The sequence below is a fragment of the Buteo buteo genome, chromosome 24 (assembly GCF_964188355.1).
Source record: "Buteo buteo chromosome 24, bButBut1.hap1.1, whole genome shotgun sequence".
In the NCBI taxonomy this organism is placed as follows: domain Eukaryota; kingdom Metazoa; phylum Chordata; class Aves; order Accipitriformes; family Accipitridae; genus Buteo; species Buteo buteo.
In genome coordinates, this window is record NC_134194.1 from 2,021,248 (window position 1) to 2,038,417 (window position 17,170).

General features: G+C 42.1%; 1 protein-coding gene across 9 annotated transcripts in view; it reads left to right on the forward strand.

The window, feature by feature from the left end:
- Window positions 1-17,170, forward strand: part of SHROOM1 (shroom family member 1) — a 49,374-nt gene that overhangs the window by 25,292 nt on the left and 6,912 nt on the right. For 8 of the 9 annotated variants that reach the window (XM_075056739.1, XM_075056738.1, XM_075056743.1 and 5 more), the window contains 2 exons: window positions 11,305-14,217; window positions 15,427-15,497. In XM_075056739.1, coding sequence (XP_074912840.1) covers window positions 11,410-14,217; window positions 15,427-15,497 — 2,879 coding nt within the window. In that variant the 5' untranslated portion in view covers window positions 11,305-11,409. The remainder of the gene's footprint in view (window positions 1-11,304; window positions 14,218-15,426; window positions 15,498-17,170) is intronic. The other variant, XM_075056742.1, reaches the window with a different exon arrangement.

Here is a 17,170-nt window from a genome sequence, read left to right on the forward strand (position 1 = left end):
ATATCTGGTATATATTGTCTCTCTGTAATTCAACAGTTGCTGTGATGCCTATCTGTGTATTTGCTTTATGCGAGCAAAGAATGAAAATAACATTCTGGTCACTCTGTGTTACTCCTATCTTGTTTGCTTTAAATCTGGTAGGAACAGTGATTCTGCTGCTCCATGGTCTAAGTAACTGCTTCTTAATGTCCGGATAAATGCATGTCTTTGGGGAGGGATGGAGGAAGGTTCAGTAAAATCCTGAGAGCAGACCTTTTTGAGGGTCCTTGGACCTCGCAGGGTTTAATACAGAGTTTGTATGATGTTACGTGGTTTGAGTGCTTCCAGGTGCACCCGGCCATGCCCATGCCGGTGGGTGCTTGGGGCCATCGTGGCAGCAGTTTACAGGCGGTTTGTGAGGTCGCTGCAAAACAGGAGGCACCGAGTGCGTGCTCAGTGCCCAGCTCTGCAGAGCCGCTGCTCACACATGAGAAAGATCATTAGAGACATTTTGCAAGAGCACATCCAGACCCAGGCAGTGGAGGTGGCAGGAGAAGAAAGGGTAACGTTGGAAAACGAAGTGTCGTATTTTCCATTGATCCTTTCTCCCCACCAAGGACTAACTCGGCTCTGGGTTTCTTCCAGAGCATCTGCTGCCAAAGTCTATCTGCTCTCATCCAGAGGCACCCTTCTGTAACAGTCAGCAGGAAAACAGGTGAAGGAGCGGGATATATCTTGGAAAATATTAAAACCACATTTTGAAATGTTTAACCTAGGGTTGCAAGCAGCCTTAAGCACATGTGATTACACAAGGCTGCCCGAATTTCAGGGCTTATCCTCTGTATCTCTGTGTGTGAAAGATGACAGTTTTCATAGGGAAATGCATGAATGTAACCAAGTAATTGAACAAGGGCAGAACTGAATTCATACCAGAAAATTTTATCATTAAAATGGTAAAATTATTAGTGTGTAAGGGACCAATCTCACTTCTGTGGTGGACATGAACAGTCTAGTGTGTCACCTCTGGTGTGACGGCCAGTCTAATGCAAACACAGGGGCTCTGCTCTATCCTTGGGTGTGCAGATTAGGCATTTGTTTGCAGAATTAAGAAAATCTAGGTCTGTGTTAAATAGAGAAGGTAAGAGGTCTGGCACTTAGATGTTTTTTACAGAGAAAATAGTTACCTTGGTACGAATGCATGTAATGATCCTCCAGCATAGGCAGTGTTTTAAGTGGTGAGGCTGATGACGAAATGCAGGTTATGGATGACCAATTTGTGAACTTGAAGGTAAAGTTTCCATAGAACAGCTTGAATGTAGAAAGCCATATCCGAAAAAAACCACACCTTTCTATTTGGATAGGGACTAATTGGCGTGAAGTGTTATGGACAGGAAATTGCTTGGTCTCTCGTTTATATGCTAACCATGTGATCCTCAAAATGACACTTCCACTTCTCTCTGTTGAATTACTCACGTATTGTCAGAGGTTGAGTGACTGCCCTGGCCTTGGCTGGTTTGTTGAAGTCTCTCTCATTATTGCTCTCTAAATTTATGCTTTCCCCAGTCATTTTCCTCTGACATCTCCTGTGAATTTTGCAGCACATCTGAATACTGTTTGCAGACAGGGGTTTAATTTTTGCCGGTGATTCTGAGCAACTTGCACCCCATCATTAAACCTGTACTAATATAACTAATAGATATTTCCAGTTGAGTTTTAGCTGCTAATACAGTTTCTCATTGTTTATTATGGAAACCAGTGATAATAATGTTTAGTGAGATTAAGAATAAATGCTTATGAATTCTGCCCAAATGAAAGATACGGGAAAATACTCGAATGCAATACTTGCCAAAGGAATGGGCCAGTCTAACATATTATGTCTTGTATATATTTGGTGTTTTTTCTCTTATTCCAGTGGATTGTTCTGTAGTAACTGGATATTATATTACTGTCTCCTTCAGCCCAAGGGCAGGCACAATTATGTTTAACATTTGGATGAATTAGACTGAAAACAGACATCCTCTGGAAAGGAATAGTTTCTGTTTCTTATGTCAAAATAAGAAAGCTAAAGAGCTAATAGCTTTTTTAATACCAAATTAATCAATATTAATTCATAATCCTTAAGTTGTATGTAGGAAAATGGAAGTGCTAATATTGTTTGCTAATTACATTTTAGACTGGCAATGTGCTATGAAAGAATGGAAAAGTTATAAGCTTTACTGAGGGAAGTAAGTTATTTTAAAAAATAATTTGTAGTTAGGAGAAGTGCTTAGGAGGCAAGAGTGCTGGATTCTGTTCCCATTGTAGGACTCAAGCAATTTTATGGTAAGGCAAGTAGTCCTACTGGTAGTGACAGTATGTGATTAAAGTTTGTAAGATAAACTCTGAGGTACAAGGAGATTGTTTTGTTAGGTGAAGCTCCATTGCCACATCTCTGCTTTCTTTCTCTGTTTTTCTCATATGCTCAGTCTCCTCCTCCACTGAAGTCTCCACTGAACCACCTATGTTCAGTGGTTATGAAGTTTTCCAATTAACACAAGCTGATTACTGTGCTATCCTGTTCTCTGGGAGAATCTGGGTGAGCCAGCTGGCTGTGCCACTCCTCTGTTCTGGGAAAATCTGGTAGGATTCTCTGTCCAAGGTTTTACATGTAGGTAATCACTAGATGGGAATGACTTTGGGAATACAGTGAAGGGAGTGAGTGTTTCTGTATCATTCATGAAGTTCATAGCACACAGTCTAAAGCTCGCCAAGTTCAGCAGAAAGCTTCTCATTAAATTTAAGGAGCAGAGAATAAATTGTTTAGTCCATTTTTGTTACATCTAAAGGCCATAATCTAAATATACACACACACACACACACACATGGATATTTTTATACCTAAATAATATATATAATCCCACTTGATTAGGTGGGAACTGGACACTGCCCCTTACCCAGCCCGGTGCCTCGGATCGACCTGGTCTAAAGCTGGAGCCGCAGCAGCAATGTTTGTTCTCATGGCAGTTTTTTCTGTGGAAAACATAATTAACAGCACGGATAAGTTGGAGTCTACAGTCTCTTTCTGTCTGGGCTTCTTGGACTGTAATGACAGAGCTATCCATTAAGCTTCTGAAAATAGTTTTATGTTATAACAGAAGAAAGCATATATAGCTGCCAGAAAACCACTATTCTTCAAAAGATAAGATGACTTTATGGCATTTCCTAGCCAGCCAACTCTCACTCATAAGTTTGAGTGAGAGTTAGCTCTCCCAGAGCAATAATAAAAGTCCAGGAAAGGCAAATTCTGATCCATACAACGCTTTGAATTTGGTTTGGGATGTGTGGCAGTTGCTGAAGCTGCCTGTTATAAGCACTTGGCTTTTTCTAATTACAGTCCGTTAATAAGGGACATATTTTTAAAACTGTCTTGCGCAGAGTGCTAACCAACTTTTACTGTTAGTTATACTGGAGTCAAACCACATGTCTGTGAAAGGAGATGTTGAACTGGATTTCACCTATTTAGGGGCCAGTTTCCTCTCATGTGGTCTTGACTTGATGCCTAAGCTGTGGGAAGCTCAGTGCAGTCAGTAGCAGGGCAGGCCGACTATGTGAATTTTATTTTTCTCTGATGTTTCTTGGACAGCCTTGCTGGCAAGCAGTCAGCAAGGTGGAAATGAGAAAACATCTTCTGAGACTGCTCTGACCACTGATCTATGAGCACATGCTCATGTTGCAGCTTCCCCTGTTCCTGGTAATCAAATCTCATTTTCCTTGCTATCTGTTAAAATATGATGGCTTATCCCTCAGGGAGAAAGAATGTGTCCTGATCGATTTGAGATTTCTTGCGTATCTATTTGTACTGAGTCAAGCAGGGGAGAGAAGAATTTTCTGCCCTTGAAGAGCAGCCTTCTTCCTAAACCTGTTGCGGGGGGGGGGGGGGGGGGGGGGGGGGGAGACTAGTAAAGGCTTTTTACTTAGTTTGAGTTTTCTTCTGTGTTCTCTAGGCTACTGGATATTATATAATAATTCTAAAGGAACATGTCTGAAAATGAACAGTATCATTAGATTTTTTTCTTTCTGAAGTTTTCAGTTCTTTAGGGTCTGTAATTCTTTAATGCTCTTGAATATTTTTGAGTCTGTTCTTGCAGCCTGTAAAAGCACTATGGATGGTAAATTTATGGCCTCAAATGAACTTGATTAGATTAAAAAAAAAGGGGGGGGGAAAGAAGGAAAATTGTGATGAAGTAAGAAGGGTTGAAGTGGAAACAATTGGAAAGAAATGCATATGTTTGGGATGAAGCTGTGATTTCTGGAAAAAGCATTTTTTTGTGAAGTGCTTCAGAGGTAGAAACAAAAATAAATGTTTGGTGTTTAGTAGATTAGGGAATCATGATGATGGAAGCCAAGAGAAATTTTTGAGGCTGAATAAGGAAAGTCAGGGAATTCAAGGACAATGGAGAAGTATGTGGCGGGTGACTGCTCTAATTAAAAGGTCAGACTCTGTTGGGTGCTCAGAAGAGGTCTTTTACAGGGCTGTGAAGATTTGCCAAACCTGATCTTCCTCATTAAATCCTTGGCCAGAGATTGGACCATGGTTCTCGGGTCCAAAAGCATTTTATTTGGGCCACAGCTTTTCGCCAGCTAAGCACGCATGTTATTGAAATGCCAAGCGTTCGTGTCCAGCAGTGGATGTCATCACTGTATGGGAAATGACTCCAGGGAAGGTGTAGGATGACCCATTCTGGCATCGTGGCTCAAGGAAAGCTCCCATGCTAGTCAGCAGGAATCTCCCCCTTCTCTAGAGAGGTAGGCATAGCTGGGTAAGGAAGTTTAAGACGACTTATCTTCTCCCCCTCCCCCCCAAAAAAGGGATATTGAGATGCATTATTATTTTAATCCTCCTCTAAATTACTCGAGACAATTCCACAGCTCCAGAAAGCCTGAAGTCTGTATCGATGTTTTTACTGGAAATGTTTACATTCCTCAAGCTATGGTGAAATTTATTTCTGTGCACACAAGGCATAAACCTCATCTAAGTCCCATTTAGGCTCTGTTTTGAGAATGTCTGACACTTTGACTTTCCCTGGCTCCCAGTAGCAGGGTAAGTTTCCCACTGGGCCTGCGTACGCCAAACTTGAAAGTTTGTCTTTGGGTTCTGATGTATATTATCCTTGGCAACTGTTAGCTACCTGCATGATAGTTCTGGAAATTGCACTAAATGAGAAATCTGGTTTTAGTCTTCAGAAATCTTTGCAAGAAAAATACAGATTAGCAGAAAGTGTGTTTTCCAGTCACCTAAAGGGGATGTCATCTGATATGTTCTCTTATGTTGCCTTCCTGTTTGAAACCTAAAGCTGAAAGTCCTAGGGGATAAAATTGTTGATTATAGGCTAGAAAAAATAATAATAAAGGGAATGTATCTATTTTTTTTTAAAAAAAAAGGCAGCTGCTAAGGGAGAAACAGTGACTTTAGAGACGCTGGGCACAAAGATAATTAGACAGCCACACTTTCCTGGATGTAGTATCCTTCCATTTCTCTCACCCTTTCAACAATCATGTGAAAGTGATGGAATTTGAAGACTTCAGACATTTGTCTGGAATTTCTGGATGTTTCACAGTCTGGTCAAAGGAGCAGCTCTTATTTCCAGACATCTCATGTCTCAGTAAGACATACAGTCACTGAGAAAGCATGGGTCACTCCTGTCATGAGTGTGACAGATTTCTGTCCAGGAAGTCCTGGGTGGAGGTCTGGGAACCTGTGCTGGATCAGCAACCGATGACCTACCGCAGGTGTCTGTGATACCAGAGGCTCTCTACGTGCCCTCCCCAAGATTTCAGACTCTCCAGACTTCCCTGGGACAGCCAGTAAGGTTGCCTGCTAAACCAAGAGTCTCACAGATGATATTTTGGTCACAATTAGATCTCATGGTCCATGAAACAGATGGGTCAGGTGCTGCAGACTGTGCAACTGATTGGAATCTGAAGAATTTCGGCTAATATTTACATGAGGTGTTTACCCTTTGATAAGAAACAGGTCATTCACAAACATGTACATGACATAATGTTGGTAGGTTGGTCACGGTGTTTGCTTTGCATTTCACACACTTACCGTTCTCGTTGCTTGGAGAACAGTTGCATATTGTAGTTTGATATGGATTAATAGCTGTGTTTTCCCCCTTTATTTCCATGGAGCCCTTTTAAAAAGGGCAGTTTTACAGGAACAGATCTATGAAGTTTTACACAAGCCAACATGTTAGCAGGGTGTTGCCTTCGTCTCCAGGGTGTTTTGGAGGAGAAATCCTGTTGGTTTTCCAACGTTACAGTTCCTCACCCATAAACACCAATAGCCCAGTCTCAAAAGAAGGTTTGAACTCTGCTTGTGTTTATTAAGGAAGATGCTCATTCTTGCTTCTCTGATGGAAAGATTGTGTTGGTAAACTTTAAGGGAACTGCACAAGTCTGCAAACATACTGCGTGGCTGTGTTCGGTGCCGGGAGCTGTTTCTCCTAGGTTGTTGAGGATAAATCAGAGACTTGATAAAGAAAATACATGTGTTTCAGATGGGTGATGCGTTGTTTGGGCAAGCATTGTATATAACTGTAGGTGAGTTACAGATTAATTAGTAGTACCTAATACAATCTAAATGAGGTCAAACAAAAACGAACTGTAAGTAGAAGAAAGCTTGCCCTTAAAAGACAGGTAACTTGTTAACTGACTGCAGTCTAGAGTCGCTGATTTTTCTCTGTACAAAGTTAATTTGCCAGAGCCATGAGGCTTTGACCTACTAAGTTGATTGCAAGGAATTCAAGATTGTGCAATACAAACCACCTTTCCCTAGAATTAAGAGGTTGAGGTGGTGGGTGGTATTTTAACAGTGGTCTGTGAGAGACTGGAGACTTCTGCAGGACTTGAACCTGCACTGAATGCTCAGGGACTGTATTTGATAATGTTTAGGTGAAGAAGTTTCAATGCAAGCAGTGGTACCTGAGCTGAGAAAATGTACGGCATGGGCTGTAACAATGTGAATTTCTTGGCACTGCCTTGCCACTACTATTATTTTTTTTCTATTGTTATTATGGTGGAAACTTGGGACAAATCCTGTTTTGACACAGAAGACATCATTATCTTAGCCCAGAGACAGCCCAGCTGCATGTACACAGAGTCCTGTGTCATCTGGGTTTTGTTCTTCCTCGGCCATCAGCCTGCTGGGAAGCATTAGACAAGTCCTGTTCCCTACGGATACCCCATTTCTCTTCCGTGCTTTCATTCATCTCATCTCTGTAGTTTGTCAGATCTATAAAGCAAAGAGTGTGTGCTTTATATTTGCAAACTGCTTTGCATAGAGGGCTGTGCTCTGTGTAGGGTATCCTAGGTAGTACTGGAGCAAATATAATAAATCAGCGGATAGAAGTCAAGTTAGCCTCTTTTTAAACAAACTAACAAACAAAACAAAAAAAAACCCAGCTTTTTTTGGACCTTAATAGGTCCAAAATAACCTTAATAGGTTGTTAGTGGCTTTATTTCTTCCTTGGGCATAGAGTGACACATTGTTAATACACTTCCCTTCATCATCTGGTGTTCTTGGTTGTGATATACTTTAATTTAACATTTTTCTTTTTGCTTTCAGAGGTTTACAATTAAAATATTGCAAGCCTGTCTGGAATGTGCACGTTGTATTACAGCCTTGCCAGAGCATTTCTAAGACCCACAAACAGTGTAGTCCATGAGGGTCCTGTACCACCTACCAGCAGAGGAGAACAATAATGTCATTGTTAATGTCAGTTAAGTACATCAATGTTTTTCTTTTACATGGGAAAGAGAAGGCAGTTTTCACATAGTTCTTTAAACACATTGAGATCAGTGATTCTGCTTCCAGGGTTTAGGAAACATCTCCAAAAGAAATATGACAGATTTTCCCTAAGATGTGTTTCAGTATCATATTATTTAAATTTTAGCAGAGACTTCTGGAGAACAGTATATTACTTCAGTTCTTATCATTTTTCAGTCACTTCAAGGATGTGAAATTGCAAACTTGGTCTTACGCAAAACAGATATGCAAAATGTGAGCCATGGTAAGATTGGGACCAGAGGGCACCCAATGCGGGGGGAAGTCCTCGCGCTTATTTGGCACGTCTCCACGGAGCAGAAGGAAAGGCTGCAGGTAGCTCCACACAGGTGACGGGAGAGACTGCACAGGAGGAGCAGACATAGGAGGGAATGTCCCACAAGCTGCAATGTCCTCCTGCACCTGGTGCAAACATGGACTTGGTGCTTGCTGCTGCTATTTCCAAGTCAGATGTTCATACCTCGGTCTTCTTAGATATTGAAATTATATTTCCTATTATTTCTGGTATCATCATAAAAACTTGAGACAAAAATTCTTCACTGTGTTGCTGACTTCACTGTAAATCATGAACAGATAGCTTGAACGAGAGGAAATGGCCTCAAGTTGTGCCAGGGGAGGTTTAGTTTGGATATTAGGAAGAATTTCTTCACCAAAAGGGTTGTCAAGCACTGGAACAGGCTGCCCAGGGAAGTGGTTGAGTCACCATCCCTGGAGGTATTTAAAAGATGTGTAGATGTGGCACTTAAGAACAATGGTTTAGTGGTGGTCTTGGCAGTGTTAGACTTACAGTTGGACTCAATGATCTTAAAGGTCTTTTCCAACCCAAATGATTCTATGAAATAATGGAGGAAAAGAGATCTTGGGAAACACTGGTGTAGGAAACCAAGAGAGTACCTTCATTGATATACATAAACCAAAGCACAACTGTTATTTAAATTCTACACATAGCCATGAAAAGTTAGAGCCAAATTCTCATCATAAATCAGGGTGGCTCCATCAACTTCAGTGGAACAGTGCCAGCACATCCCAAAGACATGGCTCGGTCTATTAGTAGCAACAGTCGAGTAATAGAACTGCCTGGAGAGGTTCTGGCTGGTACAAAATTTTGATTAAAAAAACAGAGACAAGAATGACAGAGGAATCTGCCTTCTGGTTCTCTTGTGGAGTGTGGCTCCTGTGGGGTTTGATCCTGTGCACCTCCCAGCACCTCCAGAGACCACCAAGCTTGCACAGCTCAGTGAGACGCAGCAGTGACTGCGGTGGTCCAGGTTTTTAGGTACAGTCTGTTCATTTAGATAATGTAACAGCAGTGTGATAGCAACTGTGGTACAGTCTGATTCTGCATTTAGTGTCAGTGCAATCATTCTCTCAGCTGCTTTTCTTTCTTTGTAGCTTCAGAAAATCCACGGTTTTCCTTTCACCAGATATCTAAGGTTTTTATTTCTTTAAATCCTTCAATCCAGCATGGTGATAAGGATGGGGAATGTCCGTCTTCAGCCATTGATGCTTTGTGTTTCCTGTGTGACCCTGTTATTCAGGGATAGACAATTAAATTTCACAGCAGCATTTTAGATCCTCTCTAAAGAGAGCGAGAACTTCTCCAGGTGTTCTTGAGTTGGTTTCTTACTGAATTTCCGAAAAAGCCCAGCAGAAATTCCCACTGTGTGGTGTTATGCTGTTTTCATTTCCCAGAAACTAGTTAATTTATTGTGCCCCACCAGTCCAAGTTCCCTTTATAGATTAACTTGTGTGTTTTGGCTCCTATCCATCTCTTCCTTTGGCTCAAAATGAATGATACCAGGACTGTCTTTGAAACAAGGCAGGAATGTGAAGTTTTTTGATTAAACAGCAACATCACCCCTGAAACTGCTCCTCCTGCCAGCTTTATGAGGCCCCACTGCAGAAGTACGGTATTGAGAATGGCAGATGAAGGTCTGGCAAGTTCAACCTTTTTGAAGAAATTAGGCATGTAATATTCTGGTAGGATTTGGAAACAGTTTGCATCTCCTCAGATGGTGTGTCACTGGAGCAGCTTGTCACTGAAGGTTTTCAAGACTGTTTGCTTTCTCTTAATAACTAATCAGTCTTTAGAACTGGTTTAAATGAGAATTACTAAACAAGGTCACTGGCTAGCACCTATCTGCCTTGCCAGGTTCGGTCTTTTATTAGGGGCTCGTACTGCCTATGAGTGTGTCAGAGGGGCCTGAGGCTGGCAGAGGCGGTTGAGGGGGTCACAGTTAGTGTGACCGTTTCCTGTGTGTCTTCTGTTGTCCTATTTAAGCGGGCTGCTTGTAGAGATCTCAGTTGTTAAACAAAACCTGCATGCATCATCTATAACAATCAAAGAGTAAATGTCAAGTGCTGCTGATAAACACAGGCTGTTTTCTAGACTCTGCAAAAATTGTGTATTTCTTGTACGTGAACTCTGAGCTGGTGCTTTTTTCTAGTACATTTGGTATGTTTGCAGGGGAGATCTTAGCATCAGCCATAAAAATATTTGGCTGTCTTTTAAAATCTATAATTTGTTACTGACAGCAGAATGCCTCATCGAGATACTCTGTCGATCTCTCATCAAACCACTTTCTATGAGCCTATGGGAAAGGTTTTCCAAGATGTGTATTTTTGAGCACGGATGCAAATGGCATGGAAACTCACTTAAATGACAAACCATTTTCATCATGTTCATGAAATAAAGTATGATATGGTTCTTGCTTCTCTGAGAAACAATGGAAGCCTTTAAGGAGGGGGGAGAAGGCTGATAAGACTGTTTCTGATCATGATTTCTTCCTATTTGATAATTTTTCTGGCCTAATCTGTGCACTGCTTGTTCAGTACAGTTATCCATGGGGCACTGACATGTCCAACTAACTGTCTGTGTGCTCATATTTCTGTGTGAGATTTTTTTCTGAAAGGAAGTGTGGAGGCACTGGTGGGGTTTGGGGCATGCTTTGTGTAATGTCACTGCAGTCATGTAGTTGGAAACCCTGGTGCTGTTTAGAACCATCCAAATGAGAGTGAGGCACTGATCCACGCACAGTTGTGAACATTTCTGGAAGCACAGCTCGAAGTCACTTTGCAGCTTCAACCAGCCAGGTGCATGTTGTATTCAAGCACCTCCAGAATTAGACAGTATCTGAGCTGGGATTTTCAACCCCTCATATTTATTTCTAGGCAGATTCAGGAACTAGTTTTGATTCTGAGCCTTGATGTTTTGCACATAGTGAGAGGGTATCTTCTAACTGTATGTATAGTCTTTTAGATTTAATGAAGATCTGGAGAACTCTTGTTATTAAAGACTTAGTTGCTCTGTTTGTGATAGCAGAAATGATCATTCCAAGATCCTGATAATTACTGAAGCCAGACATTTACTTCTAGCTACTCTAAGTACTATTTTCAAGTTCACATCTTGAGCATGTATGCGATGCTTACTGCCTGATCTCCCCAGGTGTGATCAGAATCCTCCCACTGAGTCTTTTTCACATGTTTCTCTTTCTTTTTAGGATCCTCTAGATATTATTGGAATGTGACTACAGAGAAAAATGTGCTTTTCTAACAACTCGCTTGTGGACATTTTCCAGAAATCAAAGTCTGATTGATGCTACAACATGGCTTCACCTGGGAATGAGATAGAAGGATGGACTCACAGACAAGGTGGCAGAATTGGAGAGCTGGTAGATGCCATGACCTCTCCTGAAAATGGTAATCGTCTTTCGCCAGTGAAGTCGATGGGCAGTGTAGACCATCTCTTGCACCTCCCTGGAAGAGTAGACTCTGCTTACAGCTCTTTCTCAGGGGGATCAAATGTTCCAGAGTATCCCACCCCATCGTGTTATGGTGAAAACTGCTGTTTGCCTCCAGAGCAGGTACCGTACATGGACTCAGAATACGTAAGAGGTATTTATAATCTCAGTGCAGCAAACTCTGACCTCAGATGCCTGCATCCGTACAAAGCACCAGACCTGAGCATCCATAATAACTGTCACAGCACCAGACTTGCTGAATGCTGTGGAAGCACTCCTACCCGAGGGACTTTAGATCAGGGACCACCGCCTCTGGCGGCACCTCTGCCTTCTCCTCCCATGCGACTCGATAGCTATAAAGTCACTAGACATCTTGAAAACTCAAGAGGGAGGCGCAACTCTGGAAGTCACAGTGAGTGTAGTGTGCATCCAGCTCCTTGTGTGCAGGACAATCAGCTAGCAGACAGGGACATATCACGGACCCAACACAGGGATGAAGTTACAGAGCAAGATAGAGTGGCTGCTAGGGGAAAGACTCTGGAAAACAAGGGCCTTTCTTCTGATTCTACAAATGAGGTATCTATATCAAAAATTCAGGGGTTAAAGATGGACGAAAACGGAGAGTGGAACCCATCCCAACAACCTTTAAAGAGAAGGAATCCACACATTTTCAGCAGACCTTCTTCATTTATTTTTCAAGAATATTTAAAGACTGACTGTGTGGCTGATGTCCCTAAAATACTTTCTGCTTATAATTCAGTTCATGCTTATAAAATTCCTGAAGAGATGAACTCCAAGTCCTATCACTCAGTGCATACCAACCCTAACACTGTTAATGATACACAAGAAGACAAACAGTATCCCTGCAGTGTACGTAAGCCAACTTTCAGAGAAGCAGATCGGCAAAGCGGAGTGCCAGAACCCACCCAACGAAAAGGATCCCTGCCCTGTGCTCAGTGCCCGCTCCGTGCCGAGTTGCATTCAGATGTGGATCAAGATGTGTTTGAGGACAGCTGTGACTTAAAATATATGGAGAATGCTCTTCTAATTAAAAATGCTCCCAGGAAGCTGAACAGTTGTACAGATGAAAATCAGTGCTATGACTCTGAAGGAAAAATTGGGAGTGATGTAAGGGAACCACTCCTGAATCAACAAGCCAAAATGCAGAGATCATCACCATCCTGCAGTTGTGATACTGTAGAAGTGGAACACCCTTGTGAGGAGTCATCAGATCAGGCAAATAAGCAATGCTATGATAGTACTAGCCAAATGTCTTTTTTCGGACCAAAGGAAGATTCCACATCTCAGTTTTTACATGAAGTCAAGACAGAAAAACAGGCTAGTAACAGCAGTCCTGACCTTAGCATGAATCTAGAACAAAAGGAACCTCCTGTTCCTTACCAAATATATCAACCTAAATTTCAAAAACAGCTCTTAAGACAGCTACAGGATGATCTTGCTGGTGAACAAATAACCAGGCAGATGACTCCCATGCTTTACTACCTTTCTGGGGGGAAAACCACCAACATCCTGCCCCACAACAAACTCGCCCAATGTCAGGAGGGCTCAAGGAGCTCGCCAAAGGAATTACCAGCAAGCAGCTACCCTGCCTCAGCACGGTGTCTAGAGATAGAAAGGGAAAGCAATCAGCTTCAAAGGACCAGCCATCACCATCAGCGCAGTGCTGATGATCTCCTGCTTGAGACTGAAGATCTCGGTGTCAGGTGTCCTGCTTTATCCATGGATGAGAGTTTCAAGAACGATTATAGAGAGAAACTTAAAGTGGCTCAGAAAAAGGTTCTGAGAGAAACCTCCTTTAAAAGAAAAGACTTACAGATGAGTTTGCCTGTTAGACTGAGACAGAAACCCTCTAAAAGGCCATCAATTGAACACCTTAGGTCTTTCTCGTTATCCAGTGCAAGCAAGGATGCCAAACCTGTTCCTTGTTCCCCTTCTCAGCTGGAATCTTTGGAAAGTTTCAATGGAGATGAAGAAATTAAGAGGCCACAAACAGGTCGAACAGGGGGAAGGAAAAGGGTAACCAAAGAGCAAAAGAAACTGTGTTATTCTGAACCTGAGAAACTCGATCAGCTAGCAGATAAGGAAGTATCATGGAGTCAAGTCAGGGATGAAATTGCTGAGCAAGATACAGTAGCAGCTAGGAGAAAGACTCTAGAAAACAGAGGGAGGGCACTTTCCAGTTCAAGTATCTCCAGGACAGAGCTGAAACAAATCCAGCATACTGCACTTATCGAATACATGGAACGAAAGATTAACCAAAGACCAAGTAGTTCACAGCACTTCCCACTGCATAAGCCGCCCCTGCAGAAGAGGCTGTCACATCCCAAATGGCCTCCTGGTAAGATTTCCAATCCAAATGGGAGCAGGACGATGCAAAACAATGAGGTTTTCTGCCAAGCTTTCTCTAAAGAAAAATTGCCAGATGTTTCTTCTCCTTTGGCTTTTGTTCCTCCGCTGAGTGTGACCAGCAGGTGCGATCCCAGCTCTGCTGCTGCTGGTACAGCGACCTTGAAGCACGACCCGTCTCCCAACGAAGTGGACGACGGAAGCTGCACTGACAAGTGTGCGTCAGCTGAAAGTCTCCCACAAGCAGGTGATCCTGCATCTGGGAGAGCTCGTGAGAGATCAAAATCAACTCCTTCTTCCACACAGGTAAGAAAGATATTAAGATAGTAATTAGTGTTTGAGCCTGACTTACGACTATCTACCTGTTTCAGAGAACTATGGGACTATTCACATGAAAAACTGCTGAACATCACGGATGAGGAATTAAGACTTTATTTTTTAGTGTGTAGTGGGGAGATGATAGACGTGGGGGAAAAGCTGCTTTTGTTTAATCTATGGGAAATGCTGTGTAGCTGTTTGAAAGCAAAATGCATGCTCTGCTTTGCAGTGTGCAGGAGAAATAATTTGGGGTGATTCTGGGAGAAGTGCTACCAGTTTTAAAGTGTTATGTATTTATGGTTAATGATGACAATTCATTATTCTCGAAAGTATTTTGTAAGAAAGTATTGCAGACAAACAAGGTGTTCTTCATTGTGAAAAGTTCTAAGAGAATTGCATAAGAATGGAAACTTCCTAACAGCTGACTGAAATGCTTACTCGGTTTGGGCAGAGTCACTTGTTATCATTCAGCAAGTGCACAGGTAAAGGCGGGGAGGAAGATGAGTGTCTGCTTCACGGGACATGCTGTGCAAGTGCCATAGGCTCTGCTCGAGGGCTGGACAACACCAGGCACATGGGGGTCCCTTCCAGAGCTACGGAGGGGCGTGCATGGGGTCTGGCACTCGGAGATCACACTTGCAGGGAACGTGTGTGGTATGCCGGATGATGCTGTTTGCATTTCAGCAGTCACTGTTGTTACCTACAGCAACTACATTAGATCCCTACCCCAGAAAAGGTTGTTATAGAGACATTTTTATAAGTGACCAACCTTTTTGGCTCCTGAATTTGAAGGACAGTAGCTGTCAATATTGTTGTCAAGGAGAATAAAGAAGATAAAAGGGTCAGAAAACAAATAATTTAATATACTACTAAAATTGCCTAACTGAAGAGGCTGACAAACTTCCACAATTCTGCCTGCTTTTTGAATTTTTACGAGAGTCAATGAGAGTGGAGTATATACTTCGTTGCCAGCTGTTCTTTGGTTTTCTAGGGAAAAGGGATACTACCTAGGAAGAGCATAATAGCAATTTCCTTAATAAAAGAAAATAGACACACTCAAAAATAAAAACCTTGGTGAACCTCCTGACAGATCTACTGTTGGCTTCTGTTTCTGGGGATAACGAATGCAGTAGTAAAATTAAACAGCTGCCTAGTCTGAAAATGCCGGTTGTCCCATTGTGCTGTTTTCATTTCCAGGACACTTACAGATGTGCCGGTGGTGCAGCGGCACCATCTCGGCGTTGGGAGAGCTGCCTTGGCACCCCCAGGTAAGGCTGCGAAGGCTGGGTTCTAGGTAAAGCCGATGTCCAAGATGTGTGAACTCCAATGGCAGCCGTGGGTGTCTGCTTCTGTCCTTGTGTCTTGGGATCCTTCGTTGCCCATACGGGAACATTCATCCGCGATGCTATTTGTTTCATTTTGGGACATTCTTTAAAATAATTTCTCCTGTGTGGAGCAAAAGTGGAAAATGCAGAGTGTAGGTGAGCGTCTCTCCCTGCAGCAGCCTGGCTGCATCAGATCTCTGAGATCACAGCTCCCTCGTCTGAGCTCCTGCAAAAACAGCACCTGCAACAGCTCGGATATGCCCAGCCTTGAAAAATGTGTGTACTCACAGAGTGGTGTAGTAGGGGCTTTTGGTGTGGTTTTCTAAAGGAAAAAAATATTGTGCCCTTTACACACAGCTAACTAGAAAGTTTGTATGTTAACTCTCCATATTTGTTTTGCTTGTTTGAGGAGCACCAGGGGAGAAAAAGATCTGAACTTTGTCTCAACAAGGCAGTGACACTGATACTTGTGCAGTAAGAGAATTTCCACTGTTTCAGTCATTCAAAAAGATCTCAATGGTTTCTGGAGGCTTGATTATCTTAGGAAAAAAAATATTTTTAGTAAGATTTTGAAGTTTTTCTTAGATTTCCTAGTTTAGTTAAGAGGCTTAGCAGGTCAGCATGAATGTATCTGGAAGTCCTGGACAGAACAGTAACATCAGAAACATATTTGCACAGAGTTCTATAATACATACTAAGTAATGAAAAGAAATCCAGAACTGGTTTCAGCAGTAATTAATTTAGATTATCATCTTTGGGAAGTAGGTGTAAGTACAGGTTTCAGTCTGTTACAGCTGTATCTCATTTTTTTCTCTTTGTTTTCCTCCACAAGAAAGTGCTGCTGAGCTGTGGGAGAAAATCCAGGGTAGACTGGACATGTTTGCAATATTAATTACTCAAAAGTTCCAACCGGGACCAGCAGGCAGAGCAAGCTATGATCATTACCCACACCCATAGTGTCCATGGGTTAGGGAAAAAAGCTTGAGGACATCCTCATGTATATCTTGCATCCATTCAATTGCACAATGTAATTTTGAGGTAGTTTTCACTGGTATTATCCATTTTCCCTGATAACTGCTACAGATGGTTTGTTTAGCCTGCAAGCTGGTCCTACCCCCTTCCATTGCAATGAGGCCTGAAAATGAGTAAGAATAAGGCCTGCCACTGTTTGCAGTGATTTTCTGGGGTGTCTCTGTGTCTCTTCCTTTCATCTATCCCTCCATAAACATTTGTCAGTCCATGTTCACAGTATTGCATCATCGTCACGTTAATTTAGGTATCACGGTACAGCATCACATTGCAATGCCGTGGTCTTTTGCAGGGGGTGTTTTTAGCACCTTTTTGATGTTCCAGCATTAAGGGCATCACTAAATCACCAGAACCAGGTGGTTCAAATCAAGGTCAAATGAGGTTTTTATTTTTAATTGCAATGAAAAGGTGCACATAATAGATAAGATAACTCTGAGTGACATTGTGTCACTATCTAGTACAAACTATGATTAAATTTCCCTTTGCCAAGCTGACTTCACTTTTTTGATGAAAAGCTAAAAAGGCTGTGTTAAAGCTGGCACATAGAGTGTCTGCAGACCTTGAAGAAGAGAAGCTATGGGAGAAGG